We start from the raw sequence: 16298 nt of genomic DNA on the forward strand, positions 1-16298 counted from the left end.
ATCAGCATCCATTAGGGTTCCATTATTTAGCAGATACAATGTACGCTTTAAGTATCTGTTTTGGGGCCAAGTGATGTTGCCTACGATAAGTGCTGCTTTCAAATTGCTAGCATGTAAAAATGACTTACTTCCCCTTCAAAACGATGCTGGAAATATTATAGTTCAATTGCACTCGAGTTTTAAGGCAAGAATAAGAATACTTTATTGTAAATGTTCCTTACAAGTCAATGAAAATGTGTCTTTAGCACAGACAAAAAGCATATAGCTTCAGTTGCCTGTTCTATAAGGCACCGATTGATTTGGCATGCACATTGGTGACATAATTTGTGTCAAAGCAATTTGAAAGCAGCACTTACCGTAGGCAATATCACTTGGCCCCAAAACAGATACTTTGGCAGATGCTTCAGCTAAAGCGTACATTGTATCTGCTAAATAATGGAACCCTAATGGATGCTGATGCCTGTGAATATAACATTGACTGAAAACACTTTTCTGCTTTATTACTTTACTTTTTTCCATCTGTAGTCATGGAGACTGACTCAGGACCAGGTTTTTGTGCATTGTGCTCTTTGTGTGGAACACTTCAATTAATAAAAAAAATACAAAAACATTTTACTTAAAAACATTATATATATATATATATATATATATATATATATATATATATATATATATATATATATATATATATATATAAATACATATATACATACAGTAACAGTCAAACATTTGGAAACACTTTTTCTTTATTTTTAGTATTTTATACATTGTAGAATAATGGTGAAGACATCAAAACTATGGAAAAACAAATATAGAATCTTATACTAACCAAAAAAGTGTTAAACAAATCAAAATATATTTTATATTTGAGATTCTTCAAGTAGACACCCTTTGCCTTGATGACAGGTTTGCACACTCTTGGTAAGAACAGCTCGAGTAAGCAAAGAGAAACAGCGTTTCATCATTACTTAAAGACATGAAGGTCAGTAAATCTGGAAAATTTCAAAAACCCACAAAAATAAAACTGGCTCTCATGAGGACACACACAGGAAAGGAAGACCCAGAGTTACCTCTGCTGCAGAGGATAAATTCAGTAGAGTTAACTGCACCTCAGATTACAGCCCAAATAAATGCTTCATAGAGTTCAAGTAACAGATACATCTCGACATAAACTGTTCAGAGGAGACTGTGTGAATCAAGCCTTCATGGTCGATTTGCTGCAAAGAAACCACTACTAAAGGACACCAATAATAAGAAGACACTTACGTGGGCCAAAAAAGACTAGCAATGGACATTCGACCTGTGGAAATCTGTCCTTTGGTCTGATGAATCCAAATTTGAGATTGTTGGTTCCAACCACTGTGTCTTTGTGAGACGCAGAGTAGATGAACGGATGGTCTCAGCATGTGTGGTTCCCACCGTGAAGCATGGAGGAGGAGGTGTGATGGTATGGTGGTGCTTTGCTGGTGACAATGTCAGTGATTTATTTAGAATTAAATGCACACTTAACCAGCATGGCTACCACAGCATTCTTCAGCGATACGCCATCCAATCTGTTTTGCGCTTTGTGAGATTATCATGTATTTTTCAACAGGACAATGACCCAAAATACACCTTCAAGCGGTGTAAGGTCTATTTGACCAAGAAGAAGAGTGATGGAGTGCTGCATCCGATTAGCTGGCCTCCACAATCACCTGACCTCATCCCAATTGAGATGGTTTGGGATTAATTGGCCTGCAGAGTGATGGAAAAGCAGCCAGCAAGTGCTCAGCAAATGTGGGAACTCCTTCAAGACTGTTGGAAATGCATTCCATATGTACTCGGTTGCAGCACTTAATACTCTGGAAGCAACGTTAGCACAAGAACTGTTTGTTGGGAGCTTCATTAAATGGGTTTCCATGGCCGAGCAGCCTTACACAAGCCTAGGATCACCATGCGCAATGTCAAGCGTAAACTAGGGTGGTGTAAAGCTCGCCGCTATTGGACTCAGGAGCAGTGGAAACACGTTCTCACACATCACCATCTGGCAGACCAATAGACACATCTGGGTTTGGCGGATGCCAGGAGAACACTACATGCCCGAATGCAAAGTGCCAAGTTTGGTGGAGGAGGAATTAATGGTCTGGGGCTGTTTTTCATGGTTCGGGCTAGGCCCCTTAGTTCCAGTGATGGGAAATCTTAACACTACAGCATACAATGACATTCTGGACGATTCTCTGCTTCCAACTTTGAAAATGTATGCAGTAACTACTGTAAGTTGCTCTGGATAAGAGTGTCTGCTAAATGACTAAAATGTGAAATGTAAACTTTGTGGCTACAGTTTGGAGAAGGCCCTTTCCTGTTTCTTCATGACAATGCCCCTGGGCACAAAATGAGATCCATACAGAAATTGTTTATCGAGAGATCGGCGGGGAAGAACTTGACTGGCCTGCACAGAGCCCTGACCTCAACTTGTAATTAATTGAAACGCCGACTTCGAGCCAGGCCAAATTGCCCAACATTTGTGCCTGACCTCACTAATGCTCTTGTGGCTGAATGGAAGCAAGTCCCCGCAGCAATGTTCCAACATCTAGTAGAAAGCCTTCCCAGAAGAGCGGAGGCTGTTATTGCAGCAAAAGGGGGACCAACTTCATGTTAATGTCCTTGATTTTGCAATGAGACGTTCGATGAGCAGGTGTCCTCATACTTATGGCTATGTAGTATATATATGCAGTGCCTTCCGGAAGTATTTTGACCCCTTGCTTTTTTCCCATTTTGTTACATTACAGCCTTATTCTAAATGGATTACATTTTAAAAGTTATCATCAATCTACACACAATACCCCATAAAGACAAAGCAAAAACAGTTTTTTTGAAATGTTTTCAAATGTATAAAAATAATCTGAAATATCTTATTTACATAAGTATTCAGACTCTTCGCTATGAGACTCGAAATTGAGCTCAGGTGCATACTGTTTCCATTGATCATCCTTGAGATGTTTCTACAACTTGATTGGTGTCCACCTGTGGTAAATTCAATTGATTGAACATGAATTGGAAAGGCACACACCTGTCTATATAAGGTCCCACAGTTGACAGTGTACTGTATGTCAGCGCAAAAACCAAGCCGTGATGTCGAAGGAATTGTCCGTAGAGCTCCGAGACAGGATTGTGTCGAGGCACAGATCTGGGGAAGGGTACCAAAGCATATCTGCAGCATTGAAGGTCCCCAAGAACACAGTGGACTTTATCATCATTTTTTTTATTGTATTTTTATTTAAACTTTATTTAACTAGGCAAGTCAGTTAAGAACAAATTCTTATTTACAGTGACGGCGGCTGGGATTAAAAATAAAAATAAATTAAATAAAAATATAGGACAAAACACACATCACGAGAAGAGAGACAAAACAACACTTTATAGAGAGAGACCTAAGACAACAACATAGCATGGCAGCAACACATGACAACACAAATGGAAGAAGTTTGGAACCACCAAGTCTCTTCCGAGAGCTGGCCGCCTGGCCAAACTGAGCAAGCGGAGGAGAAGGGCCTTGGTCATGGAGGTGACCAAGAACCAGATGATCACTCTGACAGAGCTCCAGAGTTCCTCTGTGGAGATGGGAGAACCTGCCAGAAGGACAACCATCTCTGCAGCACTCCATCAATCAGGCCTTTATGGTAAAGTGGCCAGACGGAAGACCCTCCTCAGTAAAAGGCACATGACAGCTCGCTTGGAGTTAGGGTTATACTCTCAAACCATGAGAAACACGATTCTCTGGTCTGATGAAACCAAGATTGAAACCAAGATTGAACTCTTTGGCTTGAATGCCAAGCGTCAAATCTGGAGGAAACCTGGCACCATCCCTACGGTGAAGCATGGTGGTGGCAGCTTCATGCTGTGGGGATGTTTTTCAGCAGCAGGGACTGGGAGACTAGTCAGGATCGAGGGAAAGATGAATGGAGTAAGGTACAGAGAGATCCTTGATGAAAACCTGCTCCGGAGCATTCAGGAACTCAGACTGGGGAGAAGGTTCACCTCCCAACAGGACAATGACCATAAGCACACAGCCAAGACAATGCAGGAATGGAGAAGTCTCTGAATGTCTTTGAGTGGCCCAGCCAGACCCGGACTGGAACCCGATCTAACATCTCTGGAGAGACCTGAAAATAGCTGTGCAGCATTGCGCCACATCCAACCTGACAGAGTTTGAGAGGATCTGCAGAGAAGAATGTGAGAAACTCCCCAAATACACGTGTGCCAAACTTGTAGCATCAAACACAAGAAGACTTGAATTTGTAATCGCTGCCAAAGTTGCTTCAACAAAGTACTGAGTAAAGTGTCTGAATACTTATGTAAATGTGTTTAGTTTTTTTATAAATAAAAATATGGGGTCATTATGGGGTATTGTACAGTGGCTTGCAAAAGTATTCAACACCTTTGGCATTTTTCCTATGTTGTTTCCTTACAACTTGGAATTAAAATATATTTGTAATGTTTTTTTATCATTTATTTATTTATCTTTTTTTTAAATCATTCACACAACATGCCTACCATTTTGAAAATGCAAAATATGTTTTATAAGACAAAACGGAAAACTTGAGTGTGCATAACTATTAGGTCTTGGCTTTGACTTGGCCATTCCAAGACATTTAAATGATTCCCCTTAAACCACTTCGAGTGTTGCTTTAACAGTATGCTTAGGGTCATTGACCTGCTGGAAGGTAAACCTCCGTCCCAGTCTCATATCTCTGGAAAACTGAAACAGGTTTCCCTCAACAATTTCCCTGTATTTAGCGGCATCCATCATTCCTTCAATTCTGACCAGTTTCCCAGTCCCTGCCTCTGAAGAAAGGGGGGCCTTTCAGAACAGGTGTATATATTGAGATCATGTGACACTTAGATTGCACACAGGTGGACTTTATTTAACTAATTATGTGACTTCTGAAGGTAATTGGTTACACCAGATCTTATTTAAGGGCTTACTAGCAAAGGGGTGAATACATATGCACAAATAATTTTTCAGTTTTTAATTTTTGTTTTGTTTTTTGAAACAAGTAATTTTTTTAATTTCACTTCACCGAATTTGGACTATTTTGTTTATGTAAATGACATGTTATCCAGATAAAAATCCATTTCAATTACAGGTTGTAATACAACATTATAGGAAAAATGCCAAGGGGGTGAATACTTTTGCAAGGCACTGTACATATTTCATCTTGAAGGACAGTCGGAATCAGTTTGTCATTGTGTTTTTCTTCTGCTTCTCCTCAAACTTGGCTCACTAGTATGGTACCCCCCCTTAAATAGACCCCCAATGGGAGGTATACATATCTCATGAAGCCACAGGCCATTTGGCTCAGTTCCCCCACTTTCCTCATCTAGAGTTGTTTGTTTTGCTTCTGTCTCTGCAAATAAAATCCTGCTCTTTTTTTAGTTCCTCCAACCTCAACCCAATAGCCTTAATTACAGCGAAGGAAGGCTTGTCCGGGGAAGTGACTGTTTCCGTCATGTGTCTAGGACAATAACCAGACTGAACCCTGTGCTCATCATGGTTTCACTTCACTTATGTTGAGTGCAGCATTCAGCTTGGTTTAACCAGACTAGACGTGTAACATTTACACCAAAGCATATTGTTCCATGATGAACAGTGGCTGTCTATGGCCAACAATGTCTCAAAGTAAGTTAAGTAATCATGGACATTGATTAGGCCATGCAATGGAAAGGGTTTTTGAATGCTCTGCAACTGAAAACCAAATTGGACAAGTCTTTGTTGTTCCTCCCTGTTTCAGTCATTTTTTTCCCATGTGTGCCTAATGAACATGACACTTATCTTATCAGGGTTATGAGGCTAAATAAACAATAATTCCAGACAAATGGAAGTGTTCTTCAGGCTTACTGTATACCCTTAAAGGTGTTCAGTACGCTTACTCCAGTTTCCAAGCCCAGCTCTGCCACAGTTGTTTGTGCAGTGTTTCGTTTGGGCTAAGCACAAAAGCTAAATATTCCTTGTATACCTGTAAATGTGAGGTCCTTGTAAAAGTTCTGGCCAACCTGTAGCCAGGGTGAATCACAGTGGGGTAGAGAGTGAAGAGTTTCCTGTGTAGGGTTTACAAGGCTTTAAAAGGCTCTTGTGTGGATAGCAATGGTCTGGATAATAGTGCTTTTGTTTGGGAAGGCAAGCCATACATTTACAGGGCTATATATAAAAACAAAACTGCTTTCTCTAGCACACTGCCAAATTCCCTGAAACAGGATTGTGCTGTGAATCTAGCTGGTATGTTATCCACAGGTATTTCACAATGACATGTAGCTTGCAGACTTGGGTCCTGCTCTGGGTCCTGCTCTGGATTTAGTTTTAGTTTGCCCAACATTGTCTTACGTCAGATGGCCGTCTGCACTGATCTGTCTGATAACTCGCAGACACTATAGATAAAGAAATGTAGTCTGGCTACAATACGCTGTCATAACATTATGTTACCAAGGTGACCCCCTTTCATCCTCAAAGTGTCAGAGTTAATCTTACCAATAATGAAAAAAACTAGAGTCAGATTCTGCACATGCAGATTTATTTTTTATTTTTAGAACAGTCCCATAACTTTGATGCAATACAACTTCATCAGCAAGTTGGCAAACTACTGTAGCTACACTAATGGTCATTCAAACATGCTAGCACTGAGCTGTTAACTGGGAACAAGTTTGCTATTCTGATCGAGCATGTTTTGTCGTAGTAGCCACTAGCCAGTGAGTGTCAGTCTGAGTTCCACGATTTGCTAGACAGAATGATGCCATCTGACAGAAGAAAATGGTTTGCCCGGTACAATGGAGTCCCTCAGAAGTCTGCAACAGAAAGTTAATTAAGGTCTCTAGGTGATCTTTGTGACTTGAGGATCGTGAAATCTACGAAAGCCTTGATAATGTCTATTTTTGGGACTCCAAAAAAGTCTGTGTTCCTTAAACCAGAAAGGCCTCGTTTAATACAGTATTTATCTTGTTGTACCCTCCAGCTGAAATGTTACCACAAGCACTTCAGAAGCCCACAGCGGGATGTGATATTCCGGGTGCAGTTCCATACCTGCGCTGTGCATGACTTGGGAATCGTCTTTGGGAAGGACGAGTTGGACGAGACCTTCAAGGGTAAAGACATTCCTAAATGTCCAGAAAACAAACCATAATGCATACAATATCTGTTAAACCTATTTGATAAGCGTATTTGCCAGTACATTCATTACATTCATAAGTTGAAATCTCTTGTCTTTGTTTTTTTTTATCTCATCCTCAAACCAGATGACAGATTCCCGGATTTTGGAAAGGTGGAATTTGTATTTTCCTTTGGACCAGAAAAAATCCATGGTAAGCATACCTGCTTCTCTTTTTTGGCCTCCATTTTCTCCAAGCAAATGAAAGCTCATTTAGAAAGAGAAATGTGTTGAACTTGACATACATAACTTATGTTATGAGAATAGCTTTGGTCAATGATAAAGTACAGTATGTTCTGGTAATTCATTGTCAGAAAGAAGTCACCTGAATTAAGACGTTTGACCTCTTCTTTTAATGTTTTTTTTTTCTCCCAGGTATGGACCACTTGGAGAATGGGCCCACGGTCTCAGTGGACTACAATACCCAAGATGCTCTAATCCGCTGGGACTCCAATGAGAACTTCAATCAGCATTGTGAGGACACTATGGATGGTGAGTACTAACACTTGGCATGCTTACTGGAGGTCTCCCTTTTCCCGGATGTACACTGTTTTCATGCTATGGTTTTGGTTGCCACAGCTTCATGCTCCTCTCAACTAATCATATTGCGTGGCCAGAACTATCTGGTGGTCTTGCATATGAATTGTTGATGGTCTTGCATATCAATTAGAGGTCGACCGACTATGATTTTTCAACACCGATACCGATTATTGGAGGACCAAAAAACGATACCGATGTAATCGGCAGATTTTTTTTTAATGTATATATTTGTAGTTATGACAATTACAACAATACTGGATGAACAATGAACACTTTTTATTTTAACTTTATATAATACATAAAATCTATTTAGTCTCAAATAAATAATGAAACATGTTCAATTTGATTTAAACAATGCAAAAACACAGTGTTGGAGAAGAAAGTAAAAGTGCAATATGTTCCATTTAAAAAGCTAACTTTTAAGTTCCTTGCTCAGAACATGAGAACATATGAAAGCTTGTGGTTCAATATTCCCAGTTCTTAAGTATTCCCAGTTAAAAAGTTTTAGCTTGTAGTTATTATAGGAATTATGACATGTCAACTATTTCTATCTATACCATTTATATTTCATATACCTTTGATTACTGGATGTTCTTATAGGCACTTTAGTATTGCCAGCCTAATCTCGGGAGTTGATAGTCTTGAAGTCATAAACAGCGCTGTGGTTCAAGCATTGCTAAGAGCTGCTGGCAAACGCAGTAAAGTGCTGTTTGAATGAATGCTTACGAGCCTGCTGCTGCCTAGAACCACTCAGTCAGACTGCTCTATCACACATCAAATCATAGACTTAATTCTAATATAATAAACACAGAAATACGAGCTTTGGTCATTAATATGGTCAAATCCGGAAATGTATCATTTTGAAAACAAAATGTTTATTCTTTCAGTGAAATACGGAACCGTTCCGTATTTTATCGATCTGGTGGCAACCCACCAGGAACCCAAACTGGAACCCAAACTGGCTGCGCGCGTGCGCCATCGTGCGCTATCGTGCATAAATTTATGTTGTCCCCCTACACCAAACGCGATCACGACACACAGGTTAAAATAGCAAAAACAACTGAACCAATGACATTAATTTGGGGACAGGTCGAAAATAATTAAACATGTATGGCAATTTAGCTAGTTAGCTTGCACTTGCTAGCTAATTTGTCCTATTTAGCTAGCTTGCTGTTGCTAGCTAATTTGTCCTGGGACATAAACATTGGGGTGTTATTTTACCTGAAATGCACAAGCTCCTCTACTCCACCAATTAAACCACACATAAAACTGATTTGTTTCTAGTCATCTCTCCTCCTTCCAGGCTTTTTCATCTTTGAACTTACAGTGCCTTGCGAAAGTATTCGGCCCCCTTGACCTTTGCGACCTTTTGCCACATTTCAGGCTTCAAACATAAAGATTTGTGAAGAATCAACAACAAGTGGGACACAAACATGAAGTGGAACGACATTTATTGGATATTTCAAACTTTTTTAACAAATCAAAAACTGAAAAATTGGGCGTGCAAAATTATTCAGCCCCTTTACTTTCAGTGCAGCAAACTCTCTCCAGAAGTTCAGTGAGGATCCCTGAATGATCCAATGTTGACCTAAATGACTAATGATGATAAATACAATCCACCTGTGTGGATTCAAGTCTCCGTATAAATGCACCTGCACTGTGATAGTCTCAGAGGTCCATTAAAAGCGCAGAGAGCATCATGAAGAACAAGGAACACACAAGGCAGGTCCGAGATACTGTTGTGAAGAAGTTTAAAGCCGGATTTGGATACAAAAAGATTTCCCAAGCTTTAAACATCCCAAGGAGCTAATATTGAAATGGAAGGAGTATCAGACCACTGCAAATCTACCAAGACCTGGCCGTCCCTCTAAACTTTCAGCTCATACAAGGAGAAGACTGATCAGAGATGCAGCCAAGAGGCCCATGATCACTCTGGATGAACTGCAGAGATCTGCAGCTGAGGTGGGAGACTCTGTCCAGAGGACAACAATCAGTCGTATATTGCACAAATCTGGCCTTTATGGAAGAGTGGCAAGAAGAAAGCCATTTCTTAAAGATATCCATAAAAAGTGTTGTTTAAAGTTTGCCACAAGCCACCTGGGAGACACACCAAACATGTGGAAGAAGGTGCTCTGGTCAGATGAAACCAAAATTGAACTTTTTGGCAACAATGCAAAACGTTATGTTTGGTGTAAAAGCAACACAGCTCATCACCCTGAACTCACTATCCCCACTGTCAAACATGGTGGTGGCAGCATCATGGTTTGGGCCTGCTTTTCTTCAGCAGGGACAGGGAAGATGGTAAAAATTGATGGGAAGATGGATGGAGCCAAATACAGGACCATTCTGGAAGAAAACCTGATGGAGTCTGCAAAAGACCTGAGACTGGGACGGAGATTTGTCTTCCAACAAGACAATGATCCAAAACATAAAGCAAAATCTACAATGGAATGGTTCAAAAATAAACATATCCAGGTGTTAGAATGGCCAAGTCAAAGTCCAGACCTGAATCCAATCGAGAATCTGTGGAAAGAACTGAAAACTGCTGTTCACAAATGCTCTCCATCCAACCTCACTGAGCTCGAGCTGTTTTGCAAGGAGGAATGGGAAAAAAATGTCAGTCTCTCGATGTGCAAAACTGATAGAGACATACCCCAAGCGACTTACAGCTGTAATCGCAGCAAAAGGTGGCGCTACAAAGTATTAACTTAAGGGGGCTGAATAATTTTGCACGCCCAATTTTTCAGTTTTTGATTTGTTAAAAAAGTTTGAAATATCCAATAAATGTCGTTCCACTTCATGATTGTGTACCACTTGTTGTTGATTCTTCACAAAAAATACAGTTTTATATCTTTATGTTTGAAGCCTGAAATGTGGCAAAAGGTCACAAAGTTCAAGGGGGCCGAATACTTTCGCAAGGCACTGTATATGGTGAATGGCTTCTAAACTTTCACAGTATTACCCCGACTACCGGCAAAACAGTTCGTCTTTCAATCACCCATGTGGATAGAACCAATGAGGAGATGACACGTGGGTACCTGCTTCTATAAACCAATGAGGAGATGGGAGAGTCAGGACTTTCAGCGGGATCTGCGTCAGAAATAGAAAGGAGTTCTATTTTTGCCCTTGGCATCGCAGACGCTTGTTGGCGCGCGTGAGCAGTGTGGGTGCAATAATTGAATAACATGGATTCCTACATTTATTTTGCGACGCTCGAGCATGCGACATGTCCTGTCAGCATGTAAGTCTAAATATTGCTGTTACATTGCACAACCTTCAACGTTATGTCATAGTTATGTAAAATTCTGGCAAATTAGTTCACAGTTCGCAACGAGCCAGGCGGCCCAAACTGTTGCATATACCCTGACTCTGCTTGCACTGAACGTAAGAGAAGTGACACAATTTCCTTAGTTAATATTGCCTGCTAACATTAATTTCTTTTAACTAAATATGCAGGTTTAAAAATATATACTACTTTGTATTGATTTTAAGAAAGGCATTGATGTTTATGGTTTGGTGCATTTGTGCAACGAGTGTCCTTTTTTCACAAATGCGCTTTTGTTAAATCATCACCCTTTTGGCAAAGTTGAAGTAGGCTGTGATTCGATGATAAATGAACAGGCACCACATTGATTATATGCAACGCAGGACACACTAGTTAACCTAGTAATATCATCAACCATGTGTAGTTAACTAGTGATTATGTTAAGATTGATTGTTTTTTATAAGATAAGTTTAATGCTAGCTAGCAACTTACTTTGTCTCCTTGCAGCCACAAGGTCCTTTTGACACTGCACTCGTGTAACAAGTGGGCAGCCTGCTTCGCAGTTTCCTCATGGAGTGCAATGTATTAGGCCAGAATCGGCGTCCAAAAAGTCAGATTACCGATTGTTATGAAAACTTGAAATCGGCCCTAATTAATCGGCCATCGGCCATACCGATTAATCGGTCGACCTCTAATATCAATTGTTGATGGTCTTGCATAAGAACATGCACACGTTGTCTACAGCCAGGACACAAACACACACACACACTCACTTACTCCCCCACACAACACTCCCCCTGTTTTAAAGTCTGAGTCCAGGAGTTGTTAATGACTTTGGCTCTTAACACCCCCACAATCCATGTTTCTTTCTAATTTCAAATGACCAGGAGGGACATTCAGAAGTTAACCAAGCATGTATGGCCACACATACACACAAGCCAACCCGACTATAATCTCAAGCATCAAGACGTACTGTTGTCCCAAACTCACAGACACGCACACACACATGCACACACACTCACACAAAACAAAAGGCTGTTTGTGTCTACTCCTTCATAGTCTGCTGTGTGTCCTTTGGTGTTTGCTGTGTGCTTGAGAGAAAGGAGGAGGGAGGGAGGGAGAAAATAGATATTCTGTCAAAGCCTTAATGGAATTGAGAGACATTCACACACGTTCATCTCTCTAATCTCCAGGACTAGGCAGGTCAACCCCAGGTCACAGAGGACTTGTGTCATGCAAGCCATCTATTGAAGTAATTGCCTTCTACATAATTCAGTAAATTCTGTTGAAATTGAAATGCCCCTCTAAACCTGAGGTTTATGCTTAGGTTCCAGTTGTGTGAGATCTAGATATGTTACCTGTTGGTAAACAATGACCAGAACCAAGTTCCAAGAGTCTGTTTATCTAGTGGATAAGATGGTCTTACCCTCTCTAATCCTTGGCTATTTTTTGCTGTTCTTTGCCTTTCGGGGGACATTGATAAGATACAGGTAACTGCCAAAATAAAGGAAACACTTGAGTCAATGTATTTTGGTTCCTTAGTTAATTACGCAATTAAAATCCCATCATGCTTAAGATCATGTATAAAAATGCTGGGCAGGCCATTATTTTGGCTACCATGGCTATGCCCCCATAGGATGACAATGCCCCCATCCACAGGGCATGAGTGGACACTGAATGGTTTCATGAGCATGAAAACAATGTATACCATATGCCAACCCAATTGAACATTTATGGGAGATACTGGAGCGGCACCTTAGACAGCGGATTCCACCATCATCAACAAAACACAGAATGATGGAATTACCCATGGAAGAATGGTGTCGCATCCCTCCCATAGAGTTCCAGAGACTTATAGAATCTAGGCAGGTAGAATCTAGGCAGGCAGGTTGTTACCTTAACAAGCCTTGTAAACAGGCAGTCACTCGAAGGCATGGCTATGGAGTCATGTCTAAGATATGTCTTCAGTTACATTTACACTCCTCTGGTATTTCTGGTGGACTATGAAACAACAGGAGCGCACACACACACACACACACACACATAGTCTTGTACAGCTAACCTTGTGGGGACACACAATTCAGTCCCATTCAAAATCCTATTTTCCCTAACCCCTAAACCTAACCTTAACCCTAACCTGAAACCTAAGCCTAGCTCCTAACGCTAAAACTAACCCTAAACCTAATTCTAACACTCACACTAATTCTAACTTTAACCCTGAACACCCTATAAATAGTATTTGACCTTGTGGGAACCAACAAAATGTCCGCAGTTGGTCCATTTTTTGTTTTTGTACTATTCTTGTGGGGACTTAACTATTTAACTATTCCCCACAAGAATAGTTAAACATGTCCAGCTCTTCAGGATTCCCAGGGTGAGACATTCTGAGGTGTAGCAACAGGCAACATAACATTCCTGATATTCCTAATCCTGGAGTGATGGTCACTCTCTGACCAAACTGATACTTGCACACGGCCCAAAATGGAAGCGCTGCATCCTGTGGGTGTGATAGGGTTGTTGTTATTCTCTTCTTTCAGTCTTCAAAATATTCTCTCACACTGCCTATTGGAGACAGAATTTGTGATTCTCCAATCGCTTGTTGCAAATATGTCAATCAATCAATGAATCAATCAAGTTTGATATTCATTTTCTAGTCGTTTGTCTCTGAATTATACATTTGGATATAATACCTGTCACAGTATTACTGCTGATTCATATAGAATCATATGGAACAGAAATACACATGTGACAGACTGCTAGGGTATCTATAGATTTCAGTTTTTTCAGTGTGTGATCATTATTACTGATCATCCAAGATAACTCTGTACTGAGCTCTGAAATAGTTTTTGTTCAGTTTCTGGCCCTTTCTCGTAGCATTCCTACATGTTTTCCCAGGTTCCTTTTCTTGGTCCTCTGAATAAATGGGAGGGCAGAGGTCATGCCCATGACTATCTTCTTTATCACTCTGGCCATAAAATGTCCATCCCCTCACACCGTCACACCCATCTACAGCTTTAAATAGGTGTCACAGAAATATAAGAGGGGTCCAGCTCTCCTCTTGCAGCTTGTGTGTGTGTGTGTGTGTATTTGCGTGCTTGTGTCCATCTGTCAGTGCACACGCGCGCACACACACTCATTCAACACAATAACTATTCATTCCATTCTGAGGATGTAAGACATCATCTGTCTTGCCCAATGTATCTCCAAGCCTTTGACTTAAAACTGCGAGATGGATGTAAGGGTAGGCCATTGAAAATGAGCTCATTGACCATGTTTTACATGCACACCAATATCCTGTTATTATTCGGGATACTCAAGTATAATTTTTTTGGAGTTGACTCATATAGACATATCCCATTTACAATAACCTGAAAAGGTTTGTATTCCGGTTATGAGAAATCTAGGATGATCTAAGATGGGATACTGTGGCATGTACACATCTTATACAATGGGCGGATCTAATCCTGAATGCTGACTGGTTAAAAGCACATTCCAGCCGGAGTCTATTCCACAAGTTACCACCGGCTAAATCTGTGACGTTAAAATGCCTCTTTACTCTGTTCCATCTGACTCTGCAATTCACTGTCTAATCAGCCATCCAGGCAAGTTCTAAACTTGATCTCCACTATAAAAAGCATCTAGACATTATCTCACATTTCTTTTAGACTAACATTTACTTTTCAACAGCGGATATTTGTATAAACCTTGCTGTCTGTCTCTCTGACATTTGTAACATTGTTTCAAAATTCAAATTCGATCTCCAGCTGTTCATAGTAATGAACATAGAGGTCGGAACTAGACAGACAGCATTTCTGTGCCAGAGACAGACAGCATGAATCAGCTGGCATAATTTTTATGGATATATACAAAGAAATGTCAATTGAAAAAGGTCAAACAAAATTAAGTACAGCTAGTTTGCAGTCTTTCCAGCTTCAGTTTGAAGTTATTGTGTTAGCTGTGTTGCTGGTTAGCTCCTCTGAACGACAGTGTCTTGACGAGAGAGCACATTTTCTATGCCAGGCGAGATCGTGCTTCATTGGCTCTTTGTTATGGATGTATCCAAATAAATGTCACTAGAAAACAGCTAAAACAAATGCAAAGGCAGATACTGTTGTTAATTGTTTGACATTACCGTATGTTAGCCAGTAGTTGGCTAGCTAGCAAGCAAATGATAAGAACTTTGTTAGCCAGTATGGCAATGGAACATTTAGAACAAACGACTGGGTCTCGTCCATAGATACAGAACAAAACATCTGAACAACTGGGTCTTGTCTCTGGTAACCGAACCAATAGAAGGAACGACCAGCCGGCTAGTTAGCAACCATAGATTTGTGTCGGAACTATATCTTGTGGAAGGATTAAATAGTATGAATAAATTCATCAAAATAACGTGTTTTGATGAAAATATGTCAATCAATATGATTATGTTGGTAACCCGTGGTATTAAAGTTATAATGCCCTCGAAGCCAGGGTGTTTGGAGAATAGATTGGTACATCTAGGGCCGGCAAACCGTGCCAATATATCCTCCAAACACCGGCTTTGAGGGCATTATTTGAATCAGGCAAAAAACACAACGTGCACCCAGGGGGGCCCCAGGACCGAAACCTTTTCCTAGGGGTAAAGGGTTGTCACAACCTTGGGATAGACACATGAGGGTACTAAACGGAATAGGCTACCCAACTAGCACATAACATTCTGAGAACCATATGTTTCTTAGAGATTGGTGAGAGCGTGGTTGTCCAATGGTTATTTTGCGGAAACATCCTTCCCACAACGTTCTGGGAATGGTGCAGGTTACCCAGGTAACACATAACATTATGAGAACCGAATGTTTCTTAGGTGGGAATTCCAGTACTTCAGCATAACGTTTTCTACAGTGTTCCTCATGCTTCTATTTAGTCAGAACATTCAGAGAACCTTAAGAAAAACTTAAGAAAAACGTATCCGCGTTCCGTCAACAGGACAGATTTTCGAGTAACAACAAATGTCGGTACATAGAAGTGTCTCATATCGTCTGAAAGCTTACATTCTTGTTAATATAACTGCACTGGCCAATTTACAGTAGCTATTACTGCAACAAAATGCCATGCTATTATTTGAGGAGAGCTCCTAACAACAAAACACTTTTATCAACGGGATCGGTATGATAAATTCACCACTGAAGGTGAAATGTGTACTTACATTCTGAAATCTTGCTCTGACTTATCATCCAAAGGGTCCCAGAGATAACATGAAGTATCGTTTTGTTAGAATAAATTCTTGATCATATCCTAAAAAGGTCCAAATAGCACACGCAATCGATTTTGTATTTCCA

The 16298-nt window shown here is 40.4% G+C and overlaps 1 protein-coding gene across 12 annotated transcripts in view; it reads left to right on the forward strand.

Annotated features, from left to right (window-relative positions):
• The window catches only part of tns1b (tensin 1b), a 233516-nt gene that overhangs the window by 163816 nt on the left and 53402 nt on the right, over positions 1-16298 (forward strand). For all 12 annotated transcript variants that reach the window (XM_031806233.1, XM_031806228.1, XM_031806232.1 and 9 more), the window contains 3 exons: positions 6987-7116; positions 7267-7332; positions 7554-7670. In XM_031806233.1, coding sequence (XP_031662093.1) covers positions 6987-7116; positions 7267-7332; positions 7554-7670 — 313 coding nt within the window. The remainder of the gene's footprint in view (positions 1-6986; positions 7117-7266; positions 7333-7553; positions 7671-16298) is intronic.

This window comes from Oncorhynchus kisutch, linkage group LG26 (assembly GCF_002021735.2).
Source record: "Oncorhynchus kisutch isolate 150728-3 linkage group LG26, Okis_V2, whole genome shotgun sequence".
NCBI classification, from domain to species: domain Eukaryota; kingdom Metazoa; phylum Chordata; class Actinopteri; order Salmoniformes; family Salmonidae; genus Oncorhynchus; species Oncorhynchus kisutch.